The 18450-nt window shown below is 31.1% G+C and overlaps 2 protein-coding genes across 2 annotated transcripts in view; both read left to right on the top strand.

Moving 5' to 3' along the window:
- The window catches only part of P5cr-2 (Pyrroline-5-carboxylate reductase-like 2), a 379085-nt gene that overhangs the window by 30204 nt on the left and 330431 nt on the right, over positions 1-18450 (top strand). The gene's annotated exons all lie outside the window — the stretch shown is intronic.
- The window catches only part of Fim (plastin-2 fimbrin), a 39595-nt gene that overhangs the window by 8548 nt on the left and 12597 nt on the right, over positions 1-18450 (top strand). Inside the window, exon 2 of the mRNA XM_085202410.1 lies at positions 18039-18125. Within this exon, the coding sequence (XP_085058536.1) occupies positions 18039-18125 (87 nt within the window). The remainder of the gene's footprint in view (positions 1-18038; positions 18126-18450) is intronic.

The raw sequence follows: 18450 nt of genomic DNA, 5'->3' as shown, positions 1-18450 counted from the left end.
TCTCCTATTCTAACTAGTTTCAACACGCAATTGTTATTCCATTCGGACCGGTTCCGTTTGGACTGTCCATTTAGAAAAAAGGGTTAAAAATCAATATTTCTGCGAAAGGGTGCTACCCTATTTGATGAAATAAACCTCGTCAGTTTCATGTGTTGAGATAATTCTATTTTTTTATAGTTAAATTGTCAACAATCACGATAATTATAAAAATTGTAATGTTTTATATGTATATATGCATATTTAAATTTAGTTGCTATTAAGATAATTTTGCATTGCCATCGTTTTACTTGACTTGGTGGTGTAACTTAACGTCGCATTTTATCTGGTGAGACCACTAAAATACAAAAATGTCATACATATTTTAATTTTCTTCGATTGCTTTTCTATTCTATCGCCTTCAGCCACACACATGCCAGCGGCGCCACAAATGGCGTCACTTTTTTATACAAGTTCATTTAAAAAATCAATTACAGATTCTATAATTCCTTTTATAATCTTCTTAAATTACGAATGATAGTTTTTCTAATGCTAATTTTAATTATATACGGGAGATCTTTTGCATTTTAATTACATCGAGAAGTCGTTATTAATTCCATCAGGCCAGTAACGAGTTATGCGCTCGGCCCGACAAAGGCATGCCTTCAGAAGCGTTCCAAACATTTTTCTTGTCTAGACAGCTTCACGATGTATACCACATACAATAGATAGAGGGAACCCTCCGTTCCCCATTTTCCGCCAAATTCTGTAGGCATTCCGTGTTGAGTGCCAGAACTCAACACCGCGCTTTGCCTCGACACCAGAGCAAGTTATTTCCTCAAGTCACTTGAGCGACCGAACCCACACCCCTTATGCCCTTGCACCACGACTGGCCTCTTGTCTAGACAGTAATCGAAATCAGTGAATTTATCCAGATAATTATTAAATCCCTTTATCTAAAGCTCATACCAGACTCATAACTCGAAGGCCGCCACAATGAAACACTGTCCGCTACTCGCACAGCTATGCAGTGTTCGTTCTTAGGTCAACAGACGCTGAGTCACTGCTGAAAGGTGAGCCAAAGATACATAAAGGCACTACGGTGCTCTCTAAATTTCATAAGTTATTGTCTTTCAAAATCTTTTTTGTTAAGAGAATGTATACTATAATAATCTGATGGCGAAGCGAAATGAAACGTGATGAAACCAAAGCGCGGCGTTGAGTTCCACTCAACTAACAATGTCACAAAAGCGGAGTGTATTAACACTTCACAGATTCCCTCTGCCTTCTTTGCAATTTGCAGAATACAGCGAGATGGTAAAAAAAAAGTACATTTCTTTGTTAGCACAGCGTTTTTAGTTAAAATTAACTTGAGGTAATTATTCAATGTCTATTAGAATATATTATTTTACGTGCAAGTTATCAAATAACAGTTCTATAATTATAAATACTATCTTCCTATTCGTACTTCTGGGATTAATACATAAAATTGGTTTCCGTTTCTGTGGCAGTATTCACTTGCCTTGAATGCCGTGAATTTACTGGTGGAATTCAGCTATCCCAAAAAATTATAAATTTTATTGCATAAGTTTAGTATTATTATAATAGTTTATTTAAGAATATAATTATCATTACTATGTTGATTATTCTATATCAAATACTGTTTGTATCTAGACAGTTTGTTAACAAGAAATTAAACACGTGATTCATAGGAAAACAATGTGCTTGGCTTACTTATTTGAACAGTTATGAAATGAGCGTAACATTCAGGTTATAATTTTATATATAAAATTGTAGCATATGTATATAAGCTGAGAGAGGGCTATTACCTAGGGGTGACTTTAGATATGAATACGAGGGTTCAGCCAACTTTAAATGGCTGCAATGATAAGGAATGGTGAAATTTTACGAGATAATATCTGTTCATACCAGACAAATCAAGAACGTTTCAAAAATTTAAAGCTGATGAAGTTACTTAATATTTAAAAATTAATAAAACAATCAAAATGTATGTCGTCATTAATAATTGTACGTAGGTAAACAAATTTTATGAATGTTTATTTTATTTAAGTTATAATTAAAAGTACCGTATTATTTTATTAGTGTAGGTTTTTGAGTATTGTTCTCGTTGACCGCAATTTTTTCAGGGATGAAGTTATGCGTTGTTTATATGGGAAATCCCTGTTTGCCCGACTGCGGATGACAAGACGGTAATGTGTTTATCAGCCTTTGTACATGTTTATTTTTTGCTATGTGGCATTGTAGAAGCCAAACGAGGAAGGCTAATGTTGATGACTTTTGCGGCAATCAATTCGTTTTAGAAAAAGAACAACCAAATCAATTTTGAGTTTTTTGTACAAATTATAGAGAAAAATAAGAAAAATCACGTTTTTTATAAATCTATATACTGAATGTGCAATCAGGATTCGTACGAAATAGCTTAACCATTTACGTTGGGAGCGCTGCACGTGCGCTCGCGCAGCCTCCTCCACAAATAGTCGAGGCCGGTACCCGGTACCAGCCTGTTTGTTTATCGCAACTAAGCGTGTAACGGAACTCTAACTTATTTATTCGAGCTAATTCTAGCTTTGTTATTGTAACCATCTAAGTGTTTCTTTTTTTTAGTTTTAGTTGCATAGTACTCGTAAGTTGTTAAGGGTAAGTAAGTTGGTAAATAATAAGGGCGTAATATAGGGGTAAATGATAGGAACGTAAAGATGAACAGAAAATCATATAATAATAAAATGATTTGTTTTTCTGTATTCGTCCCCGTACGCCCTCCCCATGAGACATTGCTTATTAAGTAGCGCAACTAAATACCGTGCTTTATCTTGCTATCAGAGCGAAGAATATAAAATAATTCATTCCCCCGAGCAAGAATCGAACCAACAACTAACGCGGTTACAGTCACGATGCTCTCAAAATCATTAGGTTATATAAAAAATTACCTCATTATGAAAAAATATGCGAAATAATTCTCATAAATCAAGATGACTGACTTCTTTCTATTCGTGCACGCTTATCATATCTATCACGCCGAATCTAACACTTTTCTTTAACATTTATTAATTAATGAGAATTGCGTGAGTTGTGAATTTCATGAATTATGTTACGATTGCTAATGTTATAATTGCTAAATACTAACAGTATACGTTCGCTCTTACCGTCGTACGCATAGATAATATATTATAGTCTCATATTTCATTTGAATTATTGACGAAAATGAAAAGAAAACTGATCGTGATGCGTCAAAATATCATGTTTTGACATGATTTAAATGAAGAAAGTTCATTTAATTTATATTTGAAAGTATTTGCTTATTTCATGTTATGATAATTATATTAACAAATATTTAGTGTAAATAAGTACAATACTTTTATTTATAGGTTGAAAACCGAAGTGTCTTGAGTTTTCCTCGTGCTTTCCTGCTATGTGGGGAGGATAAAGCGAGAAGATAAAAAAAATGTTTTAATATATTCCCCTATATTATTTATTGACAGAGAAAACATCGAACTTCTGTGAATAAACTGTACTAATTACTCATAATTACAATATTTCCCTCATATAAACAATATATTGTCTTTCGATAAAGCTATATTTAGATCCAAACAAATGAAGTCCCGTCCAGTCATTATTATTTATTCTTTATTTGTTATATTGTTATCATCGCTGTTTCCGTTAATATACTACAAATACAGTCTACAGTTAACTATATACTTTATAGTTGTATGAAACACGTTCAGTTTTCGGAAGAGGATGTAGAATTGTATTGCATTGCATTTCCATTGCATCGTAATGACGACCCGGCAGTCGAATATTTATAAGTAAAATATCTATATAGGAAGTAATAACTTAGCATGAAAGATTTACTTGGTTTTTACAAACAACATTTTCATATTAACTCTGAGAAATGGTGTATTGTTATTGTTAAAAGTTAATTTAAATATATTAATATACTGATATGTTGATAGTATATGTGTTTGTTTTATCTTTTCCTTTTAAGGAAAAAAGGAAAAGGTCACATTCTCAATAAATTTATTTACAAGTGTATTTATAAAACTTAAAATAACTCTTATCAAATATACTTCTTATACTAGATAAAAATAAAAATAGCTTATTTAAAAATTTATTTAAATACACTGTATGTTAAAGTAATTGAGGCAATTCATATCTCAATTACTTTTTGTTTTAGTAGTATCATATATTTAAGTACATCAGTTTAGATTTTCATATTCATATTAAAATATTCAAACAATAAGATATTAAATATAATAGCAAGTTATTTTGTTATGCAAATCATTTGCTGCAGTCGCTCGATCGCAGTGCGATTCCCGCGTGTTTTTTGTTTCCACTTCCTTATTCATAAACAGTTTTAAAGCTTTTTTTCTTCTTTTATATGACTTTTTGATGTCGTGGCCCAAGTGTGTGACTGTAAACGTGACGGTTGTTGTTTCGATTTCCACTCGAGGAAATTAATTATTTAATATTTTTTATTTTCTTAGTCTGATGAGGCAAAGTGCGCCGCCGTCCTAGGTTCTGTTATTAATTAAGGCACTCCCCATTTCTCATTTTGAACCGAATTCTGGAGGCATTGCGAAGGAAATGGAAATATTAAATATTTCATTTTAACGAGCGGGAATCGAACCCACAACGCGTCTCGTTTACAGTTAAACTTTTTGTCTCTGCGCCACGACTAGTCTCAACGAAATATACACAGTGTGAAGCTTGTATTAAAAATTAATATTGTTTAGAAAAGCTACTAGTAGTACTTTGGTAAGTCCCACCTGCCTTGTACTAACGAATGTTTATTACTAACGACTGTATAATTATATGTGTGTGTGTAATTATGTATTGTTGTAATTGAAATTTATACAACGTTATCCTATCCTATATCTTATAAAACAAAGTCGCTTTTCGTGTCTGTCTGTTGTTTCTAACTCTTCTTCTTCTAAACCACCCAACGGATTTAAATGCGGTTTTCACCATTAGGTCGAGTATTTTCCGTAGAAGGTTTATATATAGTTTATTATTTGTACATACTTATGTAAATTAACATAAATACGATAAATGTGTATAAAGTCCTACCCGTTGAGACACTTTCGCGATTGCGCTGCTTTAATGGTAAGTACTACATGAAAAAAATGTACTGGAGTATTGTTCCTCTTAATAAGATCTACAAAAAAGTCCGCGACGGCATATTCGTATCTTTTAATAATAACGTGTAGTGATCATATTTCTGTATAAAAATTGTAATTTCAATGTATTTTTTATTGTGAGAGATATTTTTCCATAATGGTATTAATCCTTATCCTTTAAAATACTTTATTAATTTTCTACGTTAAACGAATATAAAATTAGCTTTTTACAATATTTCGAAATTGCGAATAGTTTTACAGAAAAACGCATTTAATTGTTGACACATCCCGCCGTTGACACATCAGCTGTATGTCAATAAAAATCAAAGTTCATTTATCCCTTACTCTCAGCATATAAATAAGTATATTAGTTACGTTGGCCATTTAATGTAGACCAAAGCTGTCTTTTACTGTTTTTCACTTTAATTAGTACTTTAGAAGTTGTACAATATCAAAAAATCCTTGCTGCGAAACGGCTCGCCACTCGCCATGCGTCCGCCGCGGCCGCCTGCCTTACACGCATCGGTGGTTCAGTGGTAGAATGCTCGACTGCCACGCGGGCGGCCCGGGTTCGATTCCCGGCCGATGCATTCTATTTAATTTTCCTCACAGGCAGCCACTTAGTGCTTGCTTTTCATCAGAGACAGAAAACCCTCTTCAGCATTAACCACAAGCTCGAAAAAAAAACCCGCCTGCCTCTATAGCAACGAAGATTTAGATGCGTTTGCACGTATTGGATAATTGGAATTGAATGTATTACTTCAGCGCGATATATTAGGTAGGTTTTTATTTATAATTTCTTCCGTTTAAATATAGTCATTTAAATATTATAAAGATTAGTAGCACAGATTTAAAATTACGGTACCTACTAAAAAATCCTTGCTGTGTAAAACAATTGGAAAATCCTTATTGAAACTACGAAAATGCGGGTTGCATTAGGGTTTAATTAATTTTCACATTATCTTAAGTGCTTTGCAAACATACATTATATGAATAATCCAGTAGTAAAAGCGGGCGAAGCCGCAAGGGGGTCGCTAGTATATAATAAAAAGGAAACTAATGTTTATTTAATATATTCTTTATTGTATTAGATGTATAGTAAGAGAAAAGACAAGACTAGTTTTAAGTTAATTACTTTACATATTATTTTGTATTAAAATACCATATAATTAGCTAATAATTAATATCTTTTACCTACAATATTTGATAATGAAGAATATTTCCGAGTATATCCGTAGCGTCTGTCAGATACCACGTTAATTTAAATACCGTGCGAACTTGCCGTGCGCCGGCGCAGCGCGCTCATGCGCCATACATAGGTGTACCGCTTGCTTCCCATGCTCTGTTTCTCAGCACATATTATTGTAAGTTAATTGTCGTGACCTGACCTTTGATGGGTATGCAGAACTTGGGTACCGAATGGTAGATATTAAATGTATCCAAAAGCAAAATTCATTCAATAATTATTTTAGTACTTCTTTGATAAAAATCGCCCATCTGTCAGTCGTAATTGTAGAATGATAGATTCTCAGGATCATCTTGAGAATCCTTAAAGCTAGAGAGAACGGAATTCCGTTTCTGTTTAGCGAATTTCGTGCTCATTCCTTTCCCATTTTTCTAATTCTGGAAGCGCCCCGCTTTGCCTGGACACCAGAGCAGAGACATAAATAATAATAAACAAATTATTTTTTTCTTAAATCAGGCAATAACTGTCAGTATGCAATAATGCTCCGGTTAAATCTATAGGTCCTTATTACAAAATTTCCACATACTATTTAGCACAAGATAGGCAAAGTATTAGAAACCTTAGTAAACCCATTATCGTTTTACGACGTACCCACGACTAATACTCATTAGGAGATGGTGTAAACTCGTGCAAAGAATGGAAGTTAATTATGAAAACATGTAATACTTGTGTAGGACATGCAACAGTTTGCTTCTGACGTCCACTTGCCAGTATCTGCGACAGGATCTGCGTCAGGTGCACTCGAGGATAATTATCATCAACCTTCAGCCTGGAGTGGATGACGATGATGCTCTTTTGTCGTCTTGAAATATTGTATTTTTTTTAAGTAAATAGTATGTAAATGCTATTGATAATTTATTTTGTAACAATGTTTTGTAAGGCTGAGTTTCTTGCGCCGGTTCTTCTCAGGTCTGAGGTACTAACTTTTGTGAACTGATGGTAAATGGTTTAAAAAGAACATTAAAGTCAAAGTCAACGACGACGAGTTTTCTTTTAAAACATTGACTTTGAGAAAGAAATCATTTAAGACATCTCAATTTAATTTGTAATTTATACAGGTCTCTCCACTGGAGTATGGGAGTACTTTTTTAAACTCTTCTTATAATTACACATAGGTTTTTTTAAAATTATTATTATTAAAACATTGTAAAACAATATGTAATGTCAATCCTCAATGTGTGAAGCAATTGAATTCATATTCAATCAGAGCAAGCTGTTGAATCATTAATTAGTCGCAAAAGGGCAAAGGCCGTGTCTAATGGACCATCTAATTAGAGAATGACTTATCACGTCGTTTAAATGACTACTTTACTCCTTTCTTGACAAGTAGATGTCAATTTTACATTGTTTCTATTTTGTTTGTTGTTTATCTACGCTTAGATTTATAGTAATAGGAACTAATTTTATAAAATTATGTGGATCAGATAAGACATTTTGGGGGGATAATTTCGGATTGTAAACGCGCTCAATTCTCACTCGGGGGAATCGTCGGTAAAATGTGAACCTAAAAAAAATTTGTTGTTAAGTATATGAAGGTTAAATATATATATATTTATACAGAAAGATAGCAGTCGTCGCGCAATACTTTTTGCATTAGTTCGCATAGATCCTTTGTTGTTTTTTTTATTTTAATGAATAGATGATGCCAAATGAGTGAGTTGCAAATCTGAATCCGTTAGTTCGCCATCAGTCCATTTTTGTAACATTTAATTCATGGTATTGCGACTTTTAACTATGTATTTCGTCGTTTTTAATTGGCAATATAATAAGATTATTTGGTAGTAATTTTCTCACGTACTACACACTACACGTCTCACGTACGTAATTGTGTATTCTTCTAGTTAATGGCTATATTAGAAACTACGCAGTTAAACCAAGTTATTTTTGATTACTCCCCCATTCATTTTCGAGACTGGTTCTCGGGAAAATATTCAACACTATAGTATTGTTTAACGAATGTATGTATGTGTATGTTATTGTTACACCACCTCTTAGATATCGATTTCAATGAATAGAACTTACCGTTAAACCGATGACGTTATAATACTAGCAAAAGGAAGTGAATATTGATAGTAGCGTGGTCCACTTAAGAGCGTCCGGTGTCGCAGGTACTGTGTAGATGTCCCATGTTCTGTACAATTTTCATCACCTCTAACCCTATCTAATAATTGGAATTATGATAATTCGACATTATTATTGTCTTTGAAAATTATGCTTAAAATATTTTTTCGAAGCTTTGTTAACTTGTTTTAGTAATAAAGTACATAATATATGCAATTCCGCCGCTCAACACGCAATGCCTCCAGAGGTTTCAGAATTCCACGGAAATAGGGTAACGCAGTTTTTTTTCCCAACTAGGTTCCCCCGCCTACCTTCCCCTCCTATCTGCGGGATACAGCATAGAAAAAATATGGCATATAGATAGGTATCCCAAATATTTGTAAACTAGACGTATGAATAAATCCAATAACGCAAATTATATAAGCTTTATAGATTTCCCTTTCTCATTTAGATTGTGAAGACATACAAAATCTAAATTATCATATTTTACCTAAGACATACATAAGGTAAAGTAGTACCTAAAAGCATTTTTATACAATGAACTTATTAACCAGCCCGCATGCCTGCGGTCCGCTATTGCGTGATTCGCTCACAATCGTCACCTCTGATCTGGCAGCTGCTTTATCTTTTTAAGACTGGGTATGTTCAATAAGAATTTCTTTCTTAATATGAGATAAATTATATTTGTATAAACGTCAACGTCAACGTGAAACGTCGCCTTATAGTCACATCCTTGTGCTCTTGCGTCATGACGGTGTTTAACTCTAGACCACGCTACTCTAAACGTTGGTAGTTGGACTTGGTTTAATAATGAAATTGTTGCAAACTCAGAGCAGTCGTTGTTTTTCTGGATAATAAATGTTGGTACTTATATAGAATACAAATGTGTTGTAGTTACGTGAAATTGACGATTGGTAGCGATTCTGTGAAAGATTTAAGCGATAATAATAATATAACCATTTTCCTTTGGGTGCTTTTGTGAAGTCGTCAACAAAAATTGTGTAGGTACATGTATGTTTTACAATTTTTTAGTTTTTAATGTTGATATATTTAATAAATAATATATAGATTTGAATACGTAACTTATTAAAACTAGGTTTTTACAATGCCGTCGAAATGTGAATAACTTTTGTGTCAATAATAGTACATAGATTTAACTAAATAAAACTGTACCTTTAACAATTTTCGACTAAACTACAACTAAAGAAATACTTCCTTTTCAATACATATGTAATAGAAATAAAATATTTATGTTAATTATTTTTATTTTCGTAGTATAATTAGTATGATTACCTTATAACATTTTTCTTACTATTAGATATATAGTAAATCACCTTAACCAAACGATTGAAATTCCCATAATGAGAGTCAGAAGACGTATTTACTTCTCGTTCTGAGACGTGACTGTATGCACATTCCACTTTAACTCGCAAACCGCAAATGTTATTAGTTGGAACCTTATAGGGTTTCCTAGATCCTTGCTTCCCCTATGATATTCTACACCGTTTATGTGACTCATGAAGCTGTCAATATTAATATCCTACAATTAATTGAAATGTGGATATGTGTTACTTTTATATGTTGTTATACCCTCTTTTGGAAGTTGTCGTTGTTGTGGATTCGATTCTCGTTCAGGGGGATTTCTTAAGACTAGGTTCCATCATCCTATATAATAATACAGTGTAATGCTGATTTTTTTTGTATTGTATTAATTTTGTAATTAATATTTATAACAGCTGTAAGTGAAGTCAGCTTTTCAATAATATATTTCGTCATGCATAATCATTTATTTCAAAATGTTTATAAAGCGTTATTTCATGATATGCGTACACCGTGTCGTTGCTAACACATACTTTTTGACATTCGTTTATTCAGCCGTTTGCTAAAGTTAACCTACTTCAAAACGTTTTGAATAATTTAAATTTAAATTATTTTTCTTTGTAATACACGTATATAAAATTAGACATTAAATATGAAATTAGACATTAAAAAAATCCAAGACGAATGATATCATAAATGCCTGAGAAAACACTGCAGTATAACTGTCATTATTATTAATGATAGAATAATAACGATTCTTACACATACTAAAATAAATTACTTTAAAACTCACTTGGCTTTTAACAAATATGTATATAGGATAACTAAGTAAATTTCCTCATTCACCAGTCCTGTCTAGACGTCTGTCTCGTAGAACACGAGCCCCCTACTGCCTGGCGGCTTTTAATGTAATTCAATTCTGACAGATTAGGTTATTTATTATTTTATTATTAAATAAAGTTACAATCTTATTATTATATAAAGAGCAGTAGGAGGATCTTTGTTTGTTACGAGATGGTTGTGGATTCCGTCAGGCAAAAAGGAAAACCAAGGAGATATTTAGATAAATAAAATATTTAAACTGTGCATTAAAATTATAATAATCATAATGCTTATGATAGATTCATTGATATAATGTATGTGTGGATTCGATTCCTATTCGTGGGAATGAATAACGTAAAATTTTGTCTAATTCTATTTCCTAACTCTGGCAACAAGTTTTTATTATATTTCATAGAGTCTAATTTGGTATTGATTTTATATATAAATCAAAGTCGTGCATGGCGACTGGGTCAACGGTCCCCTAATCGAATCATCGGGGAGGGTCCTTGACCTCGCATGTACTTGTGGGGTGGCCATGGTGTCGTCGTAAAGTTTTTGCAAATGTAAGTTGCTCGCTTCATTTAAATTAATTGTATTAAAAAAGTTCTTTTTTAATCGAAAAAAGTAAAGGTAGAAAAAATATTATTTATTTGTACATTTTTAGCCTTTCGTTTTTTGTATTGTATTTTTTTAACAAGAATTATAACTGATGTGAGCTTGTAACAATTGTCCAAATTAATGATTTAAATTACAATCTGATTATACCTTAACGCCTGGCAACACTACCTCCATATACCTTGCACTGCCTTGTCGCTTTATTCGCTATGTTCTACTACGTTCAGAATGGAATGCCAAGATTCACAACTACATACATACATACATACATACATACGTATGTACTAACTTTCGCAAATACTGACCAAATATAGACTACTTGTTCGACCGCTTTGTTGCTTTGCAGGCAAAAACGGGAGGATTGTACTCTTTGATTATGAATAAAATATTTTATTTTTATTAATCTTGTTTAGTTCTTTCCTAAGTATTATGATTTGGAAGTTCTACTCTGTTATATTAAATTTTTCTTTGCTACAGACCTTTTAAAAAAGGTTCTGAACACCATTCGTTCTAAGATTAGATGCATAAAAAATGTCTTAAAAAATAAAGCATTTTGCAATTATTAATATTATGTTACGATAATTATAAAGAAAGCAAGTGAAAAATATTGCTTAGACTGATTCTTTGCTATAGAAATAAAAATAAACTATCAAGACCACGTTTTTGCACCTCTTGCTATGTAACTAGTATTGAATTGAATTGCAAGAACCACACAAAGAAATTTCAAAGTGCCAATGCCAATGAATTGTTTTTATAATATCAAAGGTCTCGATATAGTGTTCAGACTGGTGGCACAAGGGTGTGACTGTCAACGAGACAGCTATGGGTTCGATTCCCACTCGGGGGAATTTGTTATTAAATATTAATATTTTTATTTCTTCGCTTTGGAACCAAGGCTGCGCGCGGCAAATATTATAAAACGTACAAAAAATTGTTGAAATTTTATTATTAATTTTATTGATAAATCGCAACTAATGCTTATTTCATGTAATGATTATCATTCTGTAGGTATTATATAGATATGCTGTCTGCTTACGTAATATAAGAAGTGCCTTATCGGCTTTAAGGCTTACAATGTGATTGTTTTATATGTAGGAGTAGTAGTAGCTTATTATTTTTAACCGACTTCTATAAAAAGAAGAGGTTTTCAATTCAACAGTATTTTTTATGCTACGATTTTAATGATTCTTTTTATAAATATGTAAATAAAACGAAGAATCATCAAAATCGGATCAGGGCTAGTGTTTCCCGTGTGGCCTTATTTTATTTTATTTTGGTAAATTACGTAAAACTTAGATTTGCATTAAGTATGTACCGCAACAAATGCACGAATAACTTAATATCACACTAACTGATTTTAATAAAAAAAAAATTATTGGAAAGGATACACTTCAAGGGTAGTTTGGTTAGGTTTTGATTACGGGATCCGGTTGACATTGAAGAAGTCTGTTTTTTTTGTTAAAAAATATAATTATACAATAACACTTTGTTAGTACTTGATGGTAACAAAAAAAAAATATTTTTAATATTTTTTATTTCTAAATACACGTATACATAAAGTAAATACAATTATACATAAATATGCTTACGTCTTGATTGGCTACAATAATAGTATTAGATTTTTAAAGAATCAAAAATCATCAATCATATTCTGTCAATCTTATAAGGTAGAGTCTATCTAAATTCTAAACCAAGGTGAAAATTTAAAATATGAAATAGGTACATATTTCATAGAATATAAAACTGGCATAACACATAAAATACATACGGCGTTGTTATGTAAACACGATTTGTCCTCGAGTGAATCATGTGTGAGTCATACAAAATGAAACATACGCTTCTATAGTGTGTATGGAGAATGAGGAATAACCGCATAGTTGAGAAATTCGTAAGTAATCATACTAAAAGTATAACTTCTCCATATAAGGATATGTTTATATGGTTAGATCGTAATTGATACAACTTTTAGTTCCTAGTATTTGTTGTCGTCATGGATTGGAGGTATGAGTAAAAAATATGAATATTCTATGTATTTAATGTTTCTGATAAGGAAATTTTGTCTAGAGTATGTCAATGATTTAATGATTTATTTAATTATATTTGGCATAATATTGTAATTAATAAGTATTCACAGAAAATGAGGCTGGTCGTGGAGCCGGGGCACATGCGTGGGATTATAAACGCCACAGGTTGTCGGTTCGATTCCAATTTGAGGAAATTAAATATTTAATATTTTTATTTCATGGCTTTGATAACTCAACACGCAATGTCTTAATGGGAATGTCTGAACACCAGTATCTGCTTGTCCTGATATGAGTTGGATACAGCCTGAAGCAAAGAAAAAATATAAAAAATAATTGGCAGTAACGTATTTGTGAATTGCATTGTTATGCAAAACTTATATAAACATTTTTGTTACCTAACGTATTTTAAGTACTTATTGTTTGGAACTTAATTTTTACTTTTAAAATATTGTTGAGAAACGAGACGCACGTGGTCTAATAAAGTACTAAAAATTTGAAGAAATATATAAAATTGTTCGTAAGTAATCGTTAGGATACTTAAATCCTGCAAACGCAATATAAAATCGATCGATTCGCCGGGAACTTGGGGTGTGCTGAAACCTTCATATAATCAAGTAGCTTATGTATGTATCTGCAATGTCTAGTCAATTTGTCTTAGCTATTTCAAATTTTATATGAAAAATGGGAATGGGAATCTTGGTGAAAAAATTCAGCTTCACGCTGTATCCCGCAAATAGCAGAGTAGGCAAAGGGAAACAGGGTAGTGTTAACACTTCTGTTCCCCACACTCAGGTTTAGAGACATTGCATTGCGGAATTCCGCACTTGGCTTCGACACTTCCTTTCTTCGAGTAAGAATCGAACCCACAACCACAGTCAAACGCTCGTGCCACTGCGTCACGACTGACCACAAAATTTATTTGTTTTGACTGTAAAATTATATTTAAATATATACTAATATGTATTTTAATGTAAAGACCGTAAAACAATTTCAATACTTCCTTCCTTACTGAAACATTGTACTTAATTTTAAGTAATATCGACTGTTTTAAATGAAACTATTTTAACTACTACTAACCGGATATACACGATTGATCCGGTTAAAAAGTTTCATTTAAAATATGTAATAATCGCGAAAATTAAATATCACAATATCGACTATTATTTCTTAACTAAATATGAATAATTATAATAATGATTCTCAGTATATTAAATTCCGTTTATCAATTGAAAGTGTTATACTATGTACGTACTATGTAGTTATTTATATTTAACGACTGAACACTATCGTTTCTCTGAATTAGTTTAGAGTGCGGTGACGACGGGATGTGACAGACATACGGACGAACCATTATCATTTACGTTGGTTCTATTATATGTTATGTATATGTGGTGTTATGTGTTTTTAAGTCCCAATTATGCCAAAAAAATGGTGTTTTTATAGAAACATTTCTTGTTTTAATGCATTTATATATCTTTCTTGATCAAACACGTATAATTTTTTGCTGAGTAGTCCAATTTTAATAATTATTTTTTTATTTACTAATTGTGTGTGCGTGTGTGTGTGACCATATAACTATTTCCATGTAAATTTGAAGAAAAAATTAAAATTTATTCAATAAAACAGGTGATAATTGATAGTGGTTAATTTAGAAAAGAGATAACTAGATACCTTTATTAAAACACTCGATTGCATATTATTTGAATAATCCTTTATAATCTTAAATAAAATAGACTTACACAATAAAAAATAGTTGACTTTGAACTATCACATTTCACAGTTTGATATTGACCTTGTAATTAAAAATTAGAGCTACGAGTATATAAAATACGTCCGGCCACTTTAATAGGTCAGCGCTCTTTTCAATTAAACTGATATCACTCGAAGGTTATCATGTCTCCTATTACTTTTATGTGCCGATAGAATGAATCAAATTGCAATATGAGTTGAATGCAATTTCAACATACTATATATACTTTGAATATTATGCGTTTACGGCGTTTTTTTTTAGGAGAATGGTTTTTTGCTATTTTGGTAATGAAATTTTTTTTTCGTAGTGTTAAATATGTATTAGTGGTATATTTGTAATTTTGTTTCTTTTGTCAACACTCTTTTTTGACTTGTTACCATAGAAAATGAAAATAATAAATATTTGATCTCCTCCAGTGGGATCGAACCTATAACCTGTCGCGTTTACAATCGCACACTTGTGCCCCTCTGCTACGACTGGCCTCTACTTCAAACTTAATTGATAATGTTACTATAACTATTTTCACGTTTGCTCCTAGATAAAATTGAACATTGAACTTATTAATTCATAGCATAATAATAATGAAATAATAATTATATATTCAAAATATAATTGCTTCACTTGAGCCCATTAGCAAGATTTTTTTTGCTACATATAGGTATTGATGTGTAAAAACTCGCAGCAGGTGATAGGTTACTTGCGAATCTCGTTTGCTATTTTAATTTTACATTCTATGGTAATTTAATCGTGTTTAATATTTAACAATTGTTATGTTTTATATATTTTGTCATAGAATATGCGCAAAATTCTTGCGAATTTAATAGATTTTTATTCATGAAACGAATAGCATAACCCATTTTATTATTATATGCTAACAATATACCTATTAGGTTTATTAAAAGGTTCTTTATATTATAGGTGAATTCTTAACAAATAATAACGAAGTATACAAGTATCTGATATCCCATTACTTATCTTATTTATAAGTTTTATTTTAATAAATCGCCAGACATTTAAGTGGACAATTACCTTTTTTATTATCTTCACACAAATCTTAAAGATTTATTGTTATTGTGTATAACTTTCACAATAATTAATTTTGCACTTTAACAGCTTTATTTAAATGCATCAAGCGAAACAAACGTCGATGTTGAAATATGACTGCAATTTTTTACAATTATTAAGTCGATGTTGTGACATACTTTAAGACTTCCTACTTATTTGCAATATAAAGTAAAATTTATATTTTCGTATATTATGGGAAAGGCAGAAAACATATAAATATATATTACTTTCTCCACTATATTGTTAAAATACATCGATATACTTAAAACTGACTGAACTGAAAACCTCCTCCACTAATTTTTAGCACAGACTGTGTGACCAATTATTTAATTATAATTAATATTCGTTTTGTATACAAAACAATAAGAATGTATTGACATAAAGATTTTTTTCTATTTAAAAGTCTGTTGTTTGCACTAATTTTACAACGAATTTCACAGTAATATAACAAGTGCTTCGCTTGTGTATTATGATATAGGTATAAATGAACGACCTTGTTATCACATCTTTATGGAAACGAACCGTGGCTTCGTTAAAATATTACATTTTATGTTTCACTTTCATACATATAACGGATCAAACTCATCTCTGAATAAATTTTGCATTTTTAAGTGTTTATAAAACCAGTTGTTGATTTTAGATGTAGGTATTCCATTTTTGTTATCAAATCCCATCAATGGGAAATACGTTATTGTGACGTTAGTGTGATGTTATCATAACGTTATATCGATTACGTTATTGTCGAAGACAAATAATACGTGTGTTTAAATATAAAATTATGTAAACATAATATGTATATGTATTGTGCAAGAAATGCTCTTACTAGAAACTGATAGTTTAACTTTATTATATTAATGTTACATTAATTAAGAAGCTTTAAAGTAAGAGTTATCAAGGTTTTCTCATATTTATATTCGCAGAAGAGATGCTGATCTCATTCATTGGAAGTGTTTAAAGTTTGTTCAATTTAATAACAATATTCATCCTCATTTTCCTATAACGTTCTGAAATAATAAAGTAATAAAAATGTTATCAAAGGTACATATTTTACAATACATTTTATACACATAGATAAATATTTTATAATACAATTTTTTGTTCTAATGTGAATAATCCTTTTATTTTACACAATAGATAATTCGTAGGTTTGAACATTTTGACTAAATATGGTTAAGATTCGACGACCTTAAGACCGTCGAAATAAACAACGTCTCGCTGTGCATTACCATAAATATTATATGCAATCTTGAACTATTCATTCAAGAATGGTTTAGCAAGGTTCCTTAAAATAAGTACATACTGAATATTTTATTTATAAGAATATAATTATGCATATGTAAGTCTTTGCTAGTCTTACATATGTGGAATTTCTAATACAATTTTTATTACAAGTTATTTCATTTAAAAACAGTAATTGCGCCTTACAATTATTGTTAACAGTGTGTATGAATATGTTACTTATTACATTTATTCTAGTCTTGCGTCGACCGATTTAACATAAATAAATTTCAAATGACATGTTATAATAGAGATTTATGTTGTACTATTGCTTATTCAATTATTCGCATGAAATAATCATTGCCCTACTTCGTACCGTGCGGCCTCAGCATAATGAAAAACCTGCAAGTAGCTATATAGAGATGTCATACTTTGATACATTTTTATATTTCGATTATGAAAATTAATTTAATATGTGTTTTTAGAGCTGGAGTTATTTAAATTCATGACTAGTATTTTTTCAATTATTTTCAATTTTAAGATATTTATAGTATAATCTTGGTGAAGTTTCTAATAATAGGTTTTATTTTCTTGATTACAATAGTTTATAATAGAGTCATTTTTCTTAGCTACTAGCGCCACGACTAGCCTCAAAAACCCACAAACACAAATAATGATAAGACATAAAGAGAAATATTAAAATATTCTAGAAAATACAACGTGCACTAATGTCGTCGTTAGCTTTAATCGTTTGATAACTTATATATTTAAGGTCAAGTGTTAATGTCCAATTTATGTTGTTGCAGCTGGACACAAGCGGGAATGGATACATTGACTTGAAGGAGTTGAAAGACGCCCTCGACAGCGTCGGCTACAAAATACCACAATGGAAGGTACTTTTATTATTTTTTATTATTGTAATTAATATACTACGTATATAGGTATTATAATTCCTTTTATCACTTATTATTTTATCATGCTGAACTTGAGATCCTAATGTTTAGACACTCCGTTCCCCACTTTCTGCCGAATTCTGAATAGGTACATACAATTAAGTTATACCCTTTAAAATAGTTTATACAGCTTATTTAGCAAATTTTCTTTTATAACTTTGTCCTTAAAGAACCATCAATAATTGTTATTGTTTCATATATAACGGGTCAAACTTAAAAGTCATTAATAAATATTTGCATTGATTCAAACCATTTTAAAGAGCTG

Source organism: Heliconius melpomene, chromosome 18 (genome assembly GCF_056956725.1).
Source record: "Heliconius melpomene rosina isolate 202511_hmr_F chromosome 18, ASM5695672v1, whole genome shotgun sequence".
Taxonomy (NCBI): Eukaryota; Metazoa; Arthropoda; class Insecta; order Lepidoptera; family Nymphalidae; genus Heliconius; species Heliconius melpomene.
Note: the sequence above shows the minus strand (reverse complement) of the source record. Positions and strands in the feature narration are given on the sequence as shown.